This window comes from Ictalurus punctatus, chromosome 10 (assembly GCF_001660625.3).
Source record: "Ictalurus punctatus breed USDA103 chromosome 10, Coco_2.0, whole genome shotgun sequence".
In the NCBI taxonomy this organism is placed as follows: domain Eukaryota; kingdom Metazoa; phylum Chordata; class Actinopteri; order Siluriformes; family Ictaluridae; genus Ictalurus; species Ictalurus punctatus.
In genome coordinates this window covers 3,008,155-3,027,500 of record NC_030425.2, presented here as the reverse complement: position 1 = coordinate 3,027,500, position 19,346 = coordinate 3,008,155, and the positions used below count along the sequence as shown (strand labels likewise).

Below are 19,346 nucleotides of genomic sequence, written 5' to 3'. Positions count from 1 at the left end.
TCACCTCGTCCATTTCCCCTCAGTCCTCCTGGCCTTCTACATTAGGCAGGAGTGATATTTCCCCCCTGTCCATTGTTCTCCTAATGTCTTACTCCTAATGAGTGGAAGGAACTGTATGTGTGAAATATACGAATCGGAAATTCACTATCACTCATAGTCAACAAATGGACTAAATTAAAGGAGTACTCCCCAGCAACAGGTTCACAATTGTCTGTAAAAACGTCACACTTGCACACTTATTACTTGTAGTTCATGGCAGCTGTAGATGGAATTTTGGAGGCAGGCTATATATATATATATATATATATATATATATATATATATATATATATATATATATATATATATATATATATATATATATATATATATATACACACACATATGCATTGCACAGTATACACTATCACTGAATTTCCCAGTGGCATAGCACTGTCAGGGCATATTTTCTGCACGTTTCTCCTGTGCCCAAACAAATAGGGCCACATCTTTACCCAGGATGACCTGTTTATTGTTTATCTCTAATATATTAACATGTCGTAAAGGTCCCTTTGGGTGACAGCTGCCATCCTTGAAATAAGCCCTGCCACCTCAACTGCCTTCTGACCTCAAACCACAGATCTCAGAGATCTCGAGAAACTATGAAGTATGTTATGTAATAATAATAATAATAATAATAATAATAATAATAATAATAATAATAATAATAATAATAAATTGTTCTCGTAAAGGGTCAGTGTGGATGTTTGTATAGAAATTAGCGGCATCTGCTTTTTTCAAGTAGAACTGCACCCTAGCTCCAGATAAAGAAGTCGAATAACCAGTGGGTCAAGTGACTCGTTCATTTTACGACCAGGTTTACGTAGGTTACAACGTTAATTACGGAGTGTGTCAGAAAACTCTCGTTAATTAAAGAATACGGAATAAGTAATTGTGCCCTGTGATGGATTGGCACCCTGTCCAGGGTGTACCCCGCCTTGTGCCCCTTGCTCCCTGGGATAGGCTCCAGGTTCCCGGTGACCCTGAAAAGGAGTAAGCGGTATAGAAGATGGATGGATGGATGGAATAAGTAATAAATTAATAATAAGCCCTTTTCAGATAACGAAGTAGCTATTTAGAGTTACTAACATTTCTGGAAACCCACCCGTATTGTGTTCAAAGATGTGCGCACGTACCATCCCTTTCTCAGAGAGGTTACAAGCCTTTTAGAGCAATTCTGGGCTGTGAGTTCACATAAGGCTAGCAGTATGGAGTACAGCTACATAGATTCAAGCTAAAAAACTGTTTGACAAAATCTTTAAAGCTAGCCTATATAGATGACAGTAGGCTTGTTCTGAAGGGAACTCACTGGTAAGATCATTGCTGAAGAAGTCGCATCTGACTCTAATGTCAGTTTATATAGGCCTACTGAATCTTCAATTTATTTCATAGTCCATATTTAATTTAATGATTTTATTTTAAATACTACATATTCATTAGAATTGACAAGAGAGATGTATCTAAACAGAAATATAGCTGATTAAAGATCGAAAACTAGCTAATATCTGATAATGAATATAAGAGACTTGTTTTTAAAAATGGAAGAAGTAATTAGACCTATCTGAAGTGAAGCCCGGAATTCGTTTCGGAAAAGGTTTGCTGCTAAATTTTGAAAGAGGCCAGTGATATGTCATGTACAGAAACACTCAGCTGCTCCGACACGACAAAGACACACTACACTACATTAACATTAGAATACAGTACATTAGAATAAACCTTTAATATTGTTAGAACGAATAACAATAGCATATAATAAGCCTGATGTGTTTTCAGATGTAATTGCAACCATTGTTAAGTGATTGTTTGTATCTTATCTACTAGGAATCTGGCGAACATTTTATTGAGAAGAGTTGTAGAAATCTATTAATAGACTAATTAAGCGTTTAGATATTTGGCGCTGGCGCCAGGGTTATCAGGGTACACTGATGACGCAATGAATCCCCAACTCAGTCCTTTCACGGCCTGTGTGTATGAAGCCTACTGAATGCATCACTGAAGTGTGTGCTCAGTGATGGAAAAGTTGGGCCAGGGTTAGGGTTAGTTCAACACCACAGTATCTCTCTACAGGCCATAAAACTTCCAAGGTGTCTCGGCACGAAGTCAGACAGGAGCGGTGGAGTCAGAGACTTCGGGTTAGTCTTAATGTTCACACAGACGGTCGCTGCACAGTCCAGACTTCCAGCAGCACAGGCTGTACAAAGGGCAAAACACGATTGTGCACTGTTGGAAATAAAGACGCGCGTGCAGCAGGAAGAACCTAGTAAAATCATGCTGAATTACCTGAAGTAGGAGCTCGGTCTGGCTTCGAGATCGGTCAGGATTTATAAACTGCAGCGCGAGACAAGAGAGACAGCGAAAGGTGGAACACAGGTGTGTGTGTGTGTGTGTGTGTGTGTGTGTGTGAAAGAGTGTGTGTGTGTGTGTGAGAGAGAGAGAGAGAAAGAGAGAGAGAGAGAGTGTGTGTGTGTGTGTGTGTGTGTGTGTGTGTGAGTGAGTGAGTGAGTGAGATAGAGAGCGCGTGAGAGAGCGAGAGAGAGAGGGCTGGGCATCTTTGAAGTCATGGAACTTAGTATGGAGAATATCGGGAACCTTCACAGGGTTTCACATTCTCATCAAACGGACAATTTGATGAACTCTCCTCACACGAGACAATCGGTGTCGCACCGGAACCTGGTGCACGGCCGATCATCCACCATGGTCTCTAGCATGGCCTCGATACTGGACGGGGCTGGGGAATATCGCAGTGACCACTCGCTGTCCGCTACTTTTCCCACAGCTATGACTATGTCCTGCGATTCTGGCATGGGCATCAGTAGCACGTACACCACCCTGTCACCGCTACAGCACTTACCTTCGATATCTACAGTATCGGAAAAATTCGCTCATCACCATCATCCACACCCGCATCACTCGCATCATCATCCCGCGCACCAGCGCCTGACCCATGGAAACGTCAGCGGCAGCTTCACGCTAATGCGCGACGACCGCGGCTTGGCCTCCATGGGCAACCTGTACGCGCATTATCCCAAAGACATTTCCTGCATGGCACAGCCGCTCTCACCGCTGTCCAACGGCTTAGGTTCTTTGCACAACGCGCAGCAGCCTCTTGGCGCCTACGGTCCTGGTGCTCACCTCTCCAACGACAAGATGATCTCTCCAGGAGGCTTCGAGACTCACGCGGCGATGTTAGGTCGGGGTGATTTTGGGGGCCATGGTACCGGAATCCTGTCCAGTCTGAACGGTCTGCACCACCCAGGTCACTCGCAGTTGCACTCTAGTGGATCTATGCTGTCGGAACGCGACAGGCACGAAGCCGGGGACACCCATGCAGGCGGATGCAGCCAAGCAGAGGAGATCAACACGAAAGAGGTGGCCCAGAGAATAACTGCCGAACTGAAAAGGTACAGCATTCCGCAGGCTATCTTCGCTCAGCGCATATTGTCTCGGTCCCAAGGCACACTCTCTGACCTCCTGCGGAATCCTAAACCGTGGAGTAAACTAAAATCAGGACGGGAGACGTTCAGGAGGATGTGGACGTGGCTGCAGGAGCCCGAGTTCCAGCGCATGTCCTCCCTTAGACTCGCAGGTGTGTAAAGGTGCTCGTGATGACACGTTCATATCTGTAAGGCGATGTAGGAGAAACACTGTAATACAGAAAATATGTAACCAATCGACACAAACCTGTATGCCCATTATACAAAATAGATTTATTTCATAATGGCGTTCCTTTATATTCAAGTCTGTATTCTGCTGTGTCGATTTAAAATGCTCTAGATTGATACAGTGTTACAGATACAGCCTATAAAAAGGAATGTATGAGCAAAATGATTTGGGAGACTGCTTGTTGCATTCTACTCACTAGAATAATGGGGGAGATGGCCCTGTAAATGGCACAGTCCTTCTCCCACTCCTTAAATCAATTTGAAATAGCTAGATTCATTTATTTCTTATTTACTGACACACACACACACACACACACACACACACACACACACACACACACACACACACACACACACTAACAACCAATGTGAGTTGCGTTTAAGAGCAATGCAATGGCCTATATGGTTGTGCAAATTAGGCTGTCAGGCTTTGATTTTTTTGCGCATTACAATATGCGCATGTGCGCAGGTCCTGAGTCTTCCATCAATCAATGCATTTAAATTAGATCACTATTCCAGATTCATCACAGTCACACAAACCAGTGGTGTTGTTTTGCTTCTTTAATGCAAAAGTGTGAAAGTCCAGTTTGTCGGTGCTGCAGCCAAAGCGTTTAATTATATTTTAAATTCGTTAACATTCTATTTATTAAAGAGTGAGAAAAAATTAATTATTTCATCCAGTCAAAGTTAGTGATGAATATCGAAAGTAAGTGATGAATATAACGTACCGATGCCAGTAATGTTTTGCCGTGGCATTAAATTCAACTCAATCACCTGGGTCTTTGATGCTCAAGACAACGAGAAATTAATGTATCCCAGAAATAGACAGCAGGACCAAGACCGACATTTAGAAATCTATTAACTCTGAAAAACAGATCGTATCAGCAGAACTCTACGCCTGTCCACGTGTATTTGCTCCGATCAATACAGCGATCGATAAAGATAGCCAGCCTATCTATCAATTATTCCAGTTCAGTACTCCCCCCATGGTGGCTCTCTCTGGATATAAATCTTTTAAATAAAAGAGGGCGAAATTGATTGTGTTGTGTGGCGTCTGTTCTAATAAAACCCATGGAAAAAATGCGTTGTAATTTGCCAAACGGGGAATTTAGGCTAAATGGAGCAGATGGAAAAAAATAAATAAATAAATATATATATATATATATATATATATATATATATATATATATATATATATATATATATATATATATATATATATATATATATATATTATATATATATATATATATATATATATATATATATATATATATATATATATATATATATATATATATATATAATGGTAACTGGTACAAGCTTCAACACTTGAATAAAATAAATTTAAAAAAAGAAATAGTACAGACATAGTGCCTATTTACCCAAAACTATACTTCCTCACCTTCCAGTCTGATTGATTTAAGAGTTAGAATCCAGATATGTTTCGTGAAGATAGCTTTAGGTAAGAGTTGAAAATGGTCAATATGTGTCTAAATAATTGATACATGATGTTATATATGGTAATGGTGTATTGGAAACGCAAGTGGATGCTGGCTGTAAGCAATAACACAAGCGTACACAGTAACATTTCCCTCAATTACAGTGTTTACTAAAACGCCTGGGGCTGTCCAGGATACAGGCGCATTCTTCTAGAATCTTTGTTGGTGTTGGGTTTTTTGTTGTTGTTGTTGTTGTTGTTGTTTGTGTGTGTGTGTGTGTGTGTGTGTGTGTGTGTGTGTGTGTGTGTGTGTGTGTGTTTTAATTATTATTATAGATTTAGTCGTGAACGAGATGCCAGGTAGGACTATTTTACACACACACACACACACACACACACACACACACACACACACACACACACACACACACCTAAAACAAATTTAGCATATTATGTTTTGTGCCTTATCATTTACACTGAATCCGACATGTCTGATTGATACAGTGCTGGAGATCTGTGGTTGGTACTCTGCGTCCTAAGCGCTGCGTATTTCAACGTCAACACAAACAAGATCCACGTGATAGGGTGGTTTAAAAAAAAAAAAAAAACATCTCCAAGGTCCAACGGTGATGCCTCTGCAAGCCTTAAAATACTGTCCGTTCGGGGTGGATGTGATCAATCCCTGCGCGCCATTCGCAGTTCGCGTGCCAAACCGATCGATAGGAGAGACTGACCTTTAAATATGATTGTAAAGAAGTCAGCCGGCAGCAAGCGGCGCATCAGAGGATTACATTGTACTTGTCATCTGCCTTCTAACAAAGGAAGATGTTATACAATATGTAATAATATATTAAAGTCGAATTTATGACTAATGACCCGACTCATAAGCTGTGTGTAACGACTTACAAACCTGAGATGAACTGAATTTCTCTTTGAAATCTTTCTTGCTCAGTACAGTCTTTGCACTGATTGATGTGTTGCACCATGATTAAAAAAAAATAATAATAAATAAAACAAATAAAAATTAAGCACTGACACTGATAAACAAAATAGTTGATCTTAAATGTCAAAAGCGTGATGAACATTTAGGTGGGAAACAATTTGTAATATTAGGCCACAAAATAGTCAACCTTTATAAAACAAAACAAAACAAAAAAAACAGGCCAATTATCTTCAGGTAGAGGGTTGGGTAATAACGAAAATATATCCACAGTACACAAAATGTATCCACATCACATTAATTATATCGATGATATGTAACACAAATATAGCCTGCAAACTAGGAGTGTTGCATTCAAAATCTGTGAAGTTTGATGATACATTTACTTAATGTCTACACAAATAAATACTTAAAATGTAAGGAGGCTATAAAGGAATGTTATATTATTCAATTGTAATTCCAAACTAATTCTTAGAAAAATAATAATTATTAAAACATAATAAATACTTTTAAAGTGATGAGTAATCATGCTAGCAAGGTGAATTGCTCATAACTCTGATAATTAAAATAGTCCTTCGCTATGTCGTCATCATTCATGAATTAACAACAGCCTAAGTTTACCCAAAGTTGGCCACATGTTAACTGAACGCTACTAAAGCGAACTGTATCACATCTTAGCAGATTCAGTGTCGTCAAATATTGAATCATTGCCTTAAAAATCAAAACAATTTCCTGTTTTGTGGAAGCCTGAGTACACCTACTAAGAAGGAAATTTGAAATGTATGTCCTGTAAAAACATGAAATATCATCCATGTTGTGAGTCAGGATGAGCACAAAGAACAGTTTCATGTAGTTCCTAACAGACAAAGAACAACTCTAATATACTCGAGTCAGGTAATCCAGTGGAAAAAAATCTGGACATGAAACCAATTAGAACTGCTATTAGGTGTTTCTACACATCAGGTAACTTGGAATCACAAATCACTCCTAAACTGTTCATTATCGATCTCCAAAATGTCAGCAAGTGCATCTGCAGTCGAACCCATATTTGGTGCTTTTTGTCCTTCATCAAACATGTGGTGAGTCAGTTCTGCATAGTATTTGTTGGGCAAGCTTTTATTTTGTGATCCTCTGGATCTCTGCACTTTCAGTTTGACAAAACTTGACAATGACATACAAATATATACATCATAAAACAGATACTATTTCCATATGCAGCGCAGAACACTGTTCGAGGGACTGTACCCGTGGTGGGATGGGGATCAGTTGGTAGAGCGGGTTGTCCACTAATCGTAGGGTTGGCAGTTCGATTCCCGGCCCACAGGACTCCACGTGCCGAAGTGTTCTTGGGCAAGACACTGAACCCCAAGTTACTCCTGATAGCTAGTTAGTGCCTTGCATGGCAGCTCTGCTACCATTGGTGTGTGAGTGTGTGTGTGAATGGGTGAATGAGACACAGTGTAAAGCGCTTTGGATTAAAACGCTATATAAGTACAGACCATTTGGTATCTGCCATTGTACTACAAAGATGATCTGCCTCATTTTAATGAGAGTTGCATTTTTTAATCTATTCAGCAATTGATGTTAAGGGTTTCAAGGCTTGATTGCTCATATGCCTGGGGAAAAGTCTTTGGTCTCTTTATGTTTGATGTGTGATAGTTCATTTTCAGGATTGCTTTGACTTCTTTGTCTGACATTGTTAGACACCTCCAGACATTCTGTTCCCCAAAGTTTGGTCCTGTATTTCTTGAAGATTTAGAAAAAGGCTGTTGAAAGTGCAAAAAGTGCTTCTCAAAAGAAATTTGTACCTAACTCTGACCTGCAGAAATGGATCACACGGTACACAGTCCAAATAAGATCTCCAGTTTCAAAATGACAATGTCACATGACAATGGAAATTAAGTTTTATTACGTCACTGAAACACCGTTCAGGTCTCAAATATAAGCTTGCCACAGTGGCTCTAATCCAGCAACTCCAGTTCAACAATATTCTACCTCGTATTTATTTGAGACAACTATCCGTTTCTTTACATCTTACTCTTTTATACAAATAAAAACATAGGCTATAATACTAGTTATTTGGCCAAAGGTGAATAAATCAAACATGTTGGCATTGCATCCTGAATAATAGTAATTCTCGCCCATCATAAGTAGCTTCTATTTATTTTGTATACTCATTGAAACTGAGCTTTGTATAGTAATCTTACTATTTCTTACAGTGGTTCACATTTAAGAATATTATGCCAAATTTACATTCTATTCTAGGTAAAAAAGATGTTTCATACAGCAGTTAATAATAATGTGCATCATTAGTGATGGGTGAAACAAAGCTTTCAAAGAGTAACACATTTGAAGCGAAAATAATTTGGAGTATCAATGCTCTGACAGTCAGCTTTATACTGACATCTGCTGGACAATAAGCGTTATTAAACCAATCTCAGTGTCAACTCAGGGTATCGTTGAGTCGATTCTATATCTATCTATCTATCTATCTATCTATCTATCTATCTATCTATCTATATATATATATATATATATATATATATATATATATATATATATATATATTCTAAAATGTTGACGCTACAGAACAATGAAAAAAGATAAAGAAAAGAAAAACAAAACACTGCTGGAAAGCTGCTTTATTTTGATTGGATCTCAAAATGTAATTATTAAAAATTTGCACATACTGTCTTTTAATTTTACTCGGTAATGCTGATCAAAAATACATGTAGCAAAAATTCATATTTTATTATTTTTAAAAAAATGAAGTAAAAGTGATTGAATTAATTGAACGATTTAATTGAATTAATTAGTGATATCATTAATTGAATTATAACTTAATTATACTCCAAAAATGTACCATTGCAGTGACCCATGTATTCAAGTACTGTAAGGAGAGTATATTTACTGTAGCTCATTACAACTGAATTAATTAATTCATTGATTTATTTGATTAATTAAATGATTTGTTTGTTTGTTTACCTGTTAAATTGCTAAAGATAATCGATATGCTAAATTTAGTGTAACCGAATATTTTTTACACTCGACCCAATTGATGAATTTCAGTGGGTTTACAGTGTACCATTAAAACATTAATGCTGTTAATCTTTCTGATTAATACTATATTGATCAGATCAGTCTTTTGCAACAGACCTGCACTTAGCCTATTATAAACAAAGAGGACGATGGTCTGTAATACAGTGTAAATATAGACTGAACAGTTCTGTTTATGAATTGCTGAACAGCTGCTTGCACATTTGCCTTTTAATTCTCTGCTCTAGCCCTGTCAGTGGACTAACCTTTCGATAATTAGAATTTCACTGATGACATACAATTAACTGAGACAGAAACCGAGTGATAAACAGAGTGTACATTATTAGTCAAAGTAAATGTAGGCCATCTATACTGTCAAAATACGGTTATAGTCTACAACAGTTTGAGCTAGTATTTAGGTAAAGTACTGTAGGCGGGATGCCAAAGAGGCATGTTTCCAAAAAGAAACATGATTTGGAAAATTAGGATCTCTGGGGAATAGAGGAAAGAGCTCATAATTACTCATTCATCTTTCTAATCAGGGTCACAGTTCACCCAGAAAGGCTGGAATTGGATTTGGATGCCAGCTCATCACAGAGTCAATCTTTCTCTCTCTCTCTCTCTCTCTCTCTCTCACACACACACACACACACACACACACACACACACACACATTTATCTTAGTATCCTTGTGAGGATCTTATGCTGATATAATTATTTATGTAGCTAATTGATGCTATGGTACGACTAAATATAACCTCACCCATGATCTCAGTAACCATAAAGAAACCTTGTGGTTCTTTTATTAGGTCTTTTGGCTCTTCTGGACAACTTCTGCTTAATGTTAGATAGCTAGGCCCATCTTTGTTTCATGGCAGACAACAAATTTTGGTTATACAGCTGTTTACAGAAACCTCAATATTTCAGCCCAGGATGGACCTAGTTCCTTGAAACAAAAACTGATCTCTAGAGCACGTTACAAGGTACTTGGGCATGTATAAACACTTTGCACAGAACTTAAGTCCAATGTAATGCTCAAGATTGCTCACAGTTTTACTTTTAGGGTCTATTTATAATGGGAAGGGAAGTCTCAGTCTTAATTTTTAGGGGGTACCTGAGTAAATATAGTGTGCATGCAGAACATTTCAGGTTTTAGACTTCTCTTTTCTTATGGAGGCGAGAAAGTGCAATTTTCCCTCAGTTTCTGGTTGAATACCTCTGGTGGGGGAGCAGATATGAAACTGAAATTTTCACAGAAATAAGTCTGCTGTTGTAAATATTGTAGGACAGATTGTAATCTGCAGGACAGTCGACCTTGAAGAACCAGCCTGATCTATCATGTTGGTACAGGTGTACGGTTGGTATGTGTGAATCGATTATATCCAAATATGGAAGTGCAGGGTTCAGTCGGGTGTTTTTACAAATGAACAGTGTTATAAACAGAGATGTGGTCTTGTTTCTCCTGAGATAAATGCGGTAAGTGTCTACAGCTCAGAAGTTACAAAACTTTGATATCTTTGCTATCCAGAAATTAACCTCAACTGAAAAAAAAAGTTTCAGGTTGATATTTGTCAGAGTGAATCACCATAAGGCAAAGAAAACCCTATATTTAATTCTTTCTATTTTATATTATATTAAGGTGTATTACACACAGTTCTATCCTTTCTTAATTATATTAAAATGTAATGAGTAGAGTACTTTGTGACAGATATTACAGAATAGCCTTCAAGCACATGGCTTCTAATGCAGTCATATTAGATGATTTCACACATTCATATGCTCATGAAGGCTGAATCATTGAATCAGGTATTCAGCTTTTTGTGCAGTGTAGGTATTGCCATACTGCACAACATCACTGGGCTACTCTCATTTGCTAGTGCAATTCATAAACATGTATTTGGTCACAATTTTCAATTAACTAACAAGACTGAACATTAGTTAAGGTCAGAAGTACATTATAACACTGATGATGAGACTGAATGTGGAGCACAGTGAGTTCATGGTGCTGTAGATGTTTTGGGTCAATGACAGACCCTCACTCATGATTCCATCTTCCTTTTCCTTTCATTCTGTTATTTCTGCAGCTTGTAAGCGAAAAGAGCAAGAGCAGCTGAAGGAACGCAGCACAGTCCCTAAAAAGCAACGTCTTGTGTTCACCGACCTGCAGCGACGCACACTTATTGCCATCTTCAAGGAGAACAAGCGGCCCAGCAAAGAAATGCAGCTGACCATTGCACAACAGCTGGGTCTAGAGCTCAGCACAGTGAGCAACTTCTTCATGAATGCCCGACGTCGTTGTCCTAACCGTTTGCATGATGAGCACCAGCAAGGCCATGGAAGCAGCCCTGGGCAGTCTGGCACCTCCACTGCCAATTTCTCCAAAGCCTGAGGAGAACGGTTTCCTCCCAGGTGTACTCAGCTGTGCTAATTCCTTCAGACATCATATACAATGTGCCATGCAATCCCACTTGCTACCAACAATCAGCAACACTTCTCATCAATGCAGTCTTTAAGCAGGACAACAAGCAAAAATCAGACACGTGTGCGCCTGAAGTCAGTTGGAGTCTTCAAAAGAGCCATTTGGACCCTCAGTATCCACCTTACAGCAGCAGTGGACCACAAGTAACACACGGGTGTGTACACAAACAGGCCAAAGTAAAACATGTAACAGGGCAGCAATACACACGTCAACAGTTGCCTCATTGTCTATCCAAGACTTCACTCTTCTTCTCCCATTTACTACTGCAGTTATGTAATGGCTGTTTAATGGCACTTCTCAGATCATACTCAGTACTAATGAAAGTGAGGAACTGAAGCAGATGTCTTGATCTCCACCAAAGGTGAAGCATACTTCATTTACCCTTCCCAGCAATGAAATTGCAGACATGCTATTTCGATTTATTATGCACAGAGATGGCAGCATGCTCAGGGGACTTTTAACCCCTCTTGTCAATAGCAAAAATAATTACTATCATGCCTGTGTAGTACAGGAAAGCACAGTCTCTGTAATTACAATCAGCACATGACAACCAAATCCTCCTGGCTTCACTGTCGTTATCCAGAATCTATAGGATTACACTGCCACCTACTGATGATAGCAGTGCATTGCTGTCAAAATCAGTAAATTACTACTGAAATCCTAGGAATAAAATGAAGCAATGTGCCAGCCATCAGCCTCCCTATTTGGTAGCTGTCTTTTGATAGAGGGAGCTGGCTGGTGGGTGGGAATTGCCAGGTGACCAAATTGTGGAGAAAATGGTGGAGGTAAAAACAACAGTGTAAAGTAGGAAGGCTGTAAAACCTATTGAAATCTTGGTAACAAAGCAAACCTCCAGTCGAGTTGACTATAAAAATATAATGAATGGTAAAGTACAACATCAAATGTTACAAAAATAGAGTGCCAATAATATTTGCCTTAATGTACACTGACTTGCTATGCCTACACAACAATAAATATATCTACTCCTATGATTGGCAAAAAATAAATAAAAATGCCAGAAGAAAACAAACAAAAAAACCCAATCAGACTTAGACTTTGCTATTTTTCCTTTAAAAACAACAAAATGAAAAAAATATAAATTTTAAGGCATTTGATACATAACCAAAGCAGAAAAACCTACTGATTCATTTTTGTTTTTGTACCTCACTTTTCATGCTCTATTCCACATAATCCACCTCTCTTTAACTTTGTAATACTGATGCGGGTAATTGAGACGTAACATTTCTATTTCTTCTTATTGTTGTGATATGGTATGCATACGTAAGAGACTTTGTCGATGAAGAGACTTTATGTAGGATAAAGTAAAATCAATTGACAACGCTATGAGGAATTTTTAAATTGTTTTAAAAGTGAACCTTTGGGAGAAAGTCCTCTCTAATGATTGGGCAGAAAAAGAAGAAGAGGAAGAAGGTCTTTTTCACACCCTCAGCTTTCATCTCCACTATGTGATTTCAGACAGTAACCGAAATCACCACACCCACAAGGTTCATAACTTGTGAAGAGGTACTGCACAGTTTCAAAACAAACAAGATGCAACTGTTTAGCATTTCTGAACTCATTGCTGGGTAAAGGTACAATAATGCAAAGGGATTCATTTTGTTCTAAGTTGCAAGCCTTAGAGGTGGCATTCATGACACAAATCAGGCGCAATTTCATGTGTACATAAAATAACTTTTCTTTGTGAGGGAACCTTCCTCACTGTTCTGGGTGGTTTATTAACCAGCCACTGATACCAAAGATTTTTCTGCTTGCCAGTCCAGTCCAGTGTTATCAAGGGAGGATTACAGCACACCACAGAACAACCATAGACACCAGAGTCAAAACTTTTCTTTGACACACACATTTACAGTCTGTGCAGTTAGACTGCAAAGTGCCACACTGCAAAGTGGGAGGTGGCAGCTATGCAGACAGCTGAGTGCCTTTTACCTTCAACTGCAGCTAGACCTTTTAGAATATTATTCTAATATTTCTCATTATGAGATGATGACAAGACTATTAAGCATAGTTCTAGACATGTTTACTAATTTCTAATAAGACATTTTCTTATTCTCTTGACAGATAATTTTGTGGATTTTAAGCATTTATTTCTAGAAAGAATTAAAAAAAAATATCACCAATACAACAAGACAATGTCAAAATAGAAATGGACTTAATTTTCATATATATGCTTCATATATATCTCAAGATCTCATAATGAGAAATATTCATTTTACTTCATTTTGTTCTGGACCTCATTTAAATGATGCTTCAACTAGTCCCAGAGGAAAGTGACCTGTCCTCCACACAGTAATATAACCATGATTTCATTTATAACCTTCCAATTAATTTAACTACAGTGGGGTCCAAAAATCTGAGACCACATAAAAATCTGGGACTTTTAAACTTTGGCTTAAAACTGAAAAATGATTTGTTTGAAAATTCAATAAATTGAATTTATTGAATTTGATAAACTGAAAATTATAAACTGAAAATATGAAAATGTTAGAAAATTCTAAAACAAAATGTGCAACATCTTGACTATTCAATACTATTTCTAGGTCACAATTTAAATGTGAGTAAATTTGTGATATGGACCATGGTCAAAATGTCAGTCTTAACCCTTCCATTGAAGCACATGTGCAGATGTCACGCCAACGTAGTTGATCTAACATGGATCGTCAGATCAAGTGCACACTGTCATTAAGGCGAAAAGTGGATTCTACTTTTCAGGCAAGTTATTACAGATAATATCATTTATAATGACAACATTTTCATTAAAAAAATGCAAATAAAATAAATAAATAAATAAACATTTAAACAGCCAAACAAAAGCCAAACAGAATAATTTTCACTAGTGGTCTCAGACTATTGGGTATATTCAGAATATTTTTGTTTTTAATAGAAGTTTTTTGCAGCGTATAGAACACACAGTACGCACTATATATGCAGACGCATGCACACGTGAGAAAACACAGAACCAGGATGAAGGAAGCATACGCAAAATGTATCAAAACCATCATTATCTAGTTTAAACCACTAGTTTAAACACAAAAATAATTAAGGGATGTGGACAAATCAGTATATTTGCTCATACTGATTTGTCCACATCCCTTAATTATTTTTATATAATATAGTTTGTTACAAGTTTGTGCAAAAATTGTGACTATAAGTAACTACATTATATCTCTAAAAATTGTCTTCTTAAGATAAAATATGAACAAACTGATACCTGAATCGCATAAATCAGAACATTAATTACCCCAATCTAACAAATAGCCCTTATTGTCATGACTTGATATTATTATTACAAAATCATAAAACATTTTAATAAACCAAGAAGACTTGATCTGGTTAGGTTTCAATAATATTGATGAATGGTGTAACTGACACTCTGTGGCCTTCAGAAGTTGGTTGAGAAGTCCATTTGTTTGCTGTCCCAAAACAAATGCACTGGTGAATGCAACAGTTGGGCGGCCTTGAGAGGAGAAATATGAAAAGACAGAGCTATGCGGCTGGGACTGGGTAGGTCTAATTTGTAAGTGACTTTGTTGTTTAGCCTGAGAACTTTAAATGGGTCTATATACCTGGGGCTGATTTTTTTTTTTGCAGGTGTGAGGCTGTCGTAGGTCCCTAGAGGCAAGCCATACCCGGTATCCTGGTTGGTAGCGGGGTTGGTCACTGTGTCGTGTGACAGCTTTGGCTTTGTAGGTTATGGCGGCCTGATCGAGTCATTGGTGGCTAGTATCCAAGACTTGTTCACGCCGACGAAATTTTGTCAATGGCTGGTGAATCTGTGGTGATAGCATTCCAGGGGTATCCCAACACACACTGAAAAGGGGTGAGTTAATTGTTGTGTTTCAGGGAGTTTTGGGGGTTTTGAGTTAATTGTTGTGTTTCAGGGAGTTTTGGGGCTAATAATAATGGTGATTCACTAACAGATGATACATAAAATTGACATTTTGCAGTAATTTTCAAAAAACAAAAAACAGATCAGTCACATGGAAAAAGTAAGTACACCCCTACATTTATCACACTTTCAAATCCATGTAATTAGAATCAAGTGTTCAAGATTGGGTGCCAATGATTAGAGCCTGCTTAGGGAGTGCAGGTGGAACCGGTCTTATTTACACCCCTCTCATATCTAGTGTCTGGTGTTCCCTTTGCTATTGAGGTGTGTGGTGTCATCATGTCAAGATCTAAAAAGTTCTGTAAGGCCTTCAAATACAAGATTGTGGATGCCTATGAGTCAGGCAAGGGATAAAAAAAGTTTAATTGATTAAAGATTAAAAGAAAATTGTTTGAAATACATTATTCCACTCTAAGGAAAATAATCTACAAATGGCGCATATTTCAAACGACTGCCAATTTGTTCAGGACTGGCCATACAGCAAATTCCGCCCAAGAGCAAAAATCTCCAAGAACCCCAAAATTTCATCACAGGAACTGCTAGTAAGTCTTGCAAATGTTGGTGTCAAAGTGCATGCTTCTACAATCAGAAAGAGATTGCACAAATTTGACCTGCATAGGGGGCGTGCCAGAAAAAAAATCCTTTGCAAGACTACAGTTTGCCATTGGAGGGTCATGGAACGGCCTAGACAAAGTCTGCATTTGAATCCCACTGAAATGTTGTGGGGGGATTTGAAATGGGCAGTACATGCAAGAAAACCTTCAAAGATCTTCCAACTGAAAGAATATTGTATGGAAGAGTGGTCAAAAACTCCAGCAAGCCGATGTCAGAGACTGGTGGACAATTATGCAAAACGCCTACAGGAAGTTATTCCTGCTAAAGGGGGCAATACTAGCTTCTGAGGCCAAGGGTGTACTTACTTTTTGCAGAGAAGAATATCACATCTATAGATTTTTCTGTTGAATAAATGATTGAAAAAGCTCATTTTACTTGTGGTTTTGTTCAAGTATATCAACTTCATTAATAGACACTGTTTCAAACATGATTAAATGTTGCTTGTCCAAATACTTCAAAAAAGCCAACAATTTCCATGGGGTGTACTTATTTTTTTCACACGACTGTATGCACTGTGATGGTCCAGCTTAGTGAAAAACTGAGCAGATCTGAGCTGTTCTAGGGCTGTAGAGACTAGTGGTAGAGGATATTGGTACTTCACAGTGCATTGGTTGTGATCTTGATACATAGCCTAAGACAGCTCCTGCTCGCGGCAGGACTGGTTTTGGGGGTTTGACCGGATATTGTCCTATGAGATGGTCAGGTTGCCCATAGTAGAAACACCTGTGTTCTTTGCGCCTTTTCTCTCGTTCCTCCTCACTCACTTGCGTATGCCCCAGCTGCATGGGTTCTGCAATGTCCCTGTACTTGGATGTACTCTGTATGGAGTGAACAATGGAGAACAATGAACAAAAATCAATAATAATATCAATAATAGATTTTCTAAAAGTAGATCATGTGTGAGAATTGTTGGTCCATGATTAGGCTATTTTCAATTTTAGGCTTCTACTTAAATAAGATACAGTAATAACCGCACTTTAACATTAAAAAACCTACAGCAGTACAAAAAAAATCAGTAAACATCAAACAGAATATTGTCAAACATTCCTACGGAGCACTTCTAATGATATCCCTATTTAAAAATATTTTTTTTAAATACATGGTCACGAGCTCATTAAATTGGGAGAGCAAAATAATGACGTCATGGCCATGACTGAGCAATGCAAAGAAATGAGAAAACTAAGTGCAACCGCATAAAACTGCAGCTCATCTGTTTTAATTAGGATATACAGGGAATAGTAGTTTACATGCACAATTTAGTATTAATTACGGTACATAATTAAATACTGTAAGTCATGGCCATGACTTAATTATCACGTTCCCATGCCTACTAAGTTGTGGACACACATTATTATTATTATTATTATTATTATTATTATTATTATTATTATTATTATTTTATTGTTAATTTTTTGTAGGAATGTCACCAGCAAGTCCATCCATACATTTTTCAACTGTATTAAGAAACTGATAGAAAGCAAAAATCATTTCGAATCATTTTCAGAATTAAACATTTTGATCATTTTAGTCTATTCACTTCATCTTGGTTTATTTATTCAGCTGGCATTGTGGAGGGAGAAAACATTTTTTTATGAATTAAAACTCAGTCCTGGATTAAAACCTGTTCACAAAACTAAGAATTAATTTAATATGGATTTGATATAAATATGCCTGATTATTGAATACATTTTTTAACTGTATTATCTATACATGTAAAAAAATATATATATTGGTCTATTTGTTCAGATGGCATTGTGTTTGGTTGCCTTCCACTACCTCTTTTGTACTAACACATTCACCAGCCCTTCACAGATTTGACACTCTTTTTCTTATACACATTCAGTTCTACTTTTACATTTCTCACCAATCACCAGTCCAGAATCTGATTATAAAATGAAATCAGAACTGTATATAATCTTTTGGCTATTTTAAACTGGACTTGTTTCAGATCCTTTCTTCACTTCTCATCAGTAAAATGTAGAGGAGTCCAAATGATGTAATGCACATGCTTTTTGCTTCTTATGTCCTACCCTATGGTAAACACAAGGACCTGGCAAGCTCGTGCTGACAATTAATTCTGAAATACCTCAATTTATTTTCCCAGTTTATGTAATCTAGGTGAAATTAACAATAATTATGATTAGTCCAGCAACTTGTGACTTTATAATGTTTTTTCATAGTCTATGTTCTTTTTTATCTTGTTTGTATGTGACGACGTTAACATTGCTTAACAACATGAAGACATTTTGAATGTTCCCGTGGAAGACATAAAGCAATGTTTGACCAGGTTAAAAACAGAGAAGGAAAACAATGGATCAATTTGACTGCATACTTTTTAGGATTGTTAACGTGAATATCAACCAAAGCAAGTTTGTTCTATGGATTTTAGCATTTAATCTTTTTTTTTTTTTTTTTTCATTTTAATGTCATTCAAGTGCCCTAAAGAATGTAAATGATGGCAGGCTGACGTATATCTGCATGAATGTAGTCGAGACTAAAGCAGGAACAGCTTGCATTTTAAACCAGGCTTACACTACCAGTTTGGAGTGACGTAGACAGCACAAAATTTAGGTCTCGACAACATCGCAAACACCTCATTTGCTAACTGGGAAGATGTTGGTACAAAGTCATCTGCCTTTTTTCTTTCATCAGTGCCTTAGCACCAGTTCTAAGTGATTCTCCGTTCTTGTGATTAACAATTTCACTTCTCACTTGCCTTTATGTAACTTTCCATCCAACATTAATCAACAAAACTAAATCATCAATTGACAGGCTAGATGGAATGTCTGATTAATCTGTCTAAAGCTATAAATGTAGAATATTAACTTTCAGTGATCACAGTAACAATGATGTAAAACAATATTGGCTGACATTTTCCCATTTAGCAAACAAGCTGAGTGACATAATTTGCACACAGAGCAATCTTTTTTTCAATCTTTTAGCAAATTTGTGTGTAAATGTTTGCATTTGTCAAAATGAACTCAAATATTCCAGTGGATTTAGAAATGTTTCGGAAACACTGATTGTCTTCGCACTGGTGTGTGAATGTTGATCACCCGTAAAGTGCAAAGCGTGTTCCGGACACAGCTCCTTCGCATTTTAGTGACTCTCACAAAGCTTCATAAAAGGTCAAGTGCGCAGAAGGCTGAAAACACAAAATGACATCTAAAATGAATCATTTCTATGCCAAGAAAAAAAAAATGAGCAGGACAAAATGAGCAGCACAT

The 19,346-nt window shown here is 37.5% G+C and overlaps 1 protein-coding gene across 1 annotated transcript; it reads left to right on the top strand.

Moving 5' to 3' along the window:
- Nucleotides 1-2,598: 2,598 nt before the first annotated feature.
- On the top strand, nucleotides 2,599-11,507 carry onecut3a (one cut homeobox 3a). Its single transcript, XM_017477717.3, has 2 exons — nucleotides 2,599-3,625; nucleotides 11,203-11,507. The coding sequence occupies exons 1-2, from the start codon at nucleotides 2,599-2,601 to the stop codon at nucleotides 11,505-11,507; spliced, it is 1,332 nt and encodes a 443-aa protein (XP_017333206.1).
- Nucleotides 11,508-19,346: the final 7,839 nt, after the last annotated feature.

Excerpts from the sequence above, each read along its gene's own strand:
- onecut3a (XM_017477717.3), top strand. The coding sequence starts at position 2,599 with ATGGAACTTAGTATGGAGAATATCGGGAACCTTCACAGGGTTTCACAT. Across the intron at positions 3,626-11,202 it reads GTCCTCCCTTAGACTCGCAG|CTTGTAAGCGAAAAGAGCAA; the intron begins GTGTGTAAAGGT and ends TTATTTCTGCAG.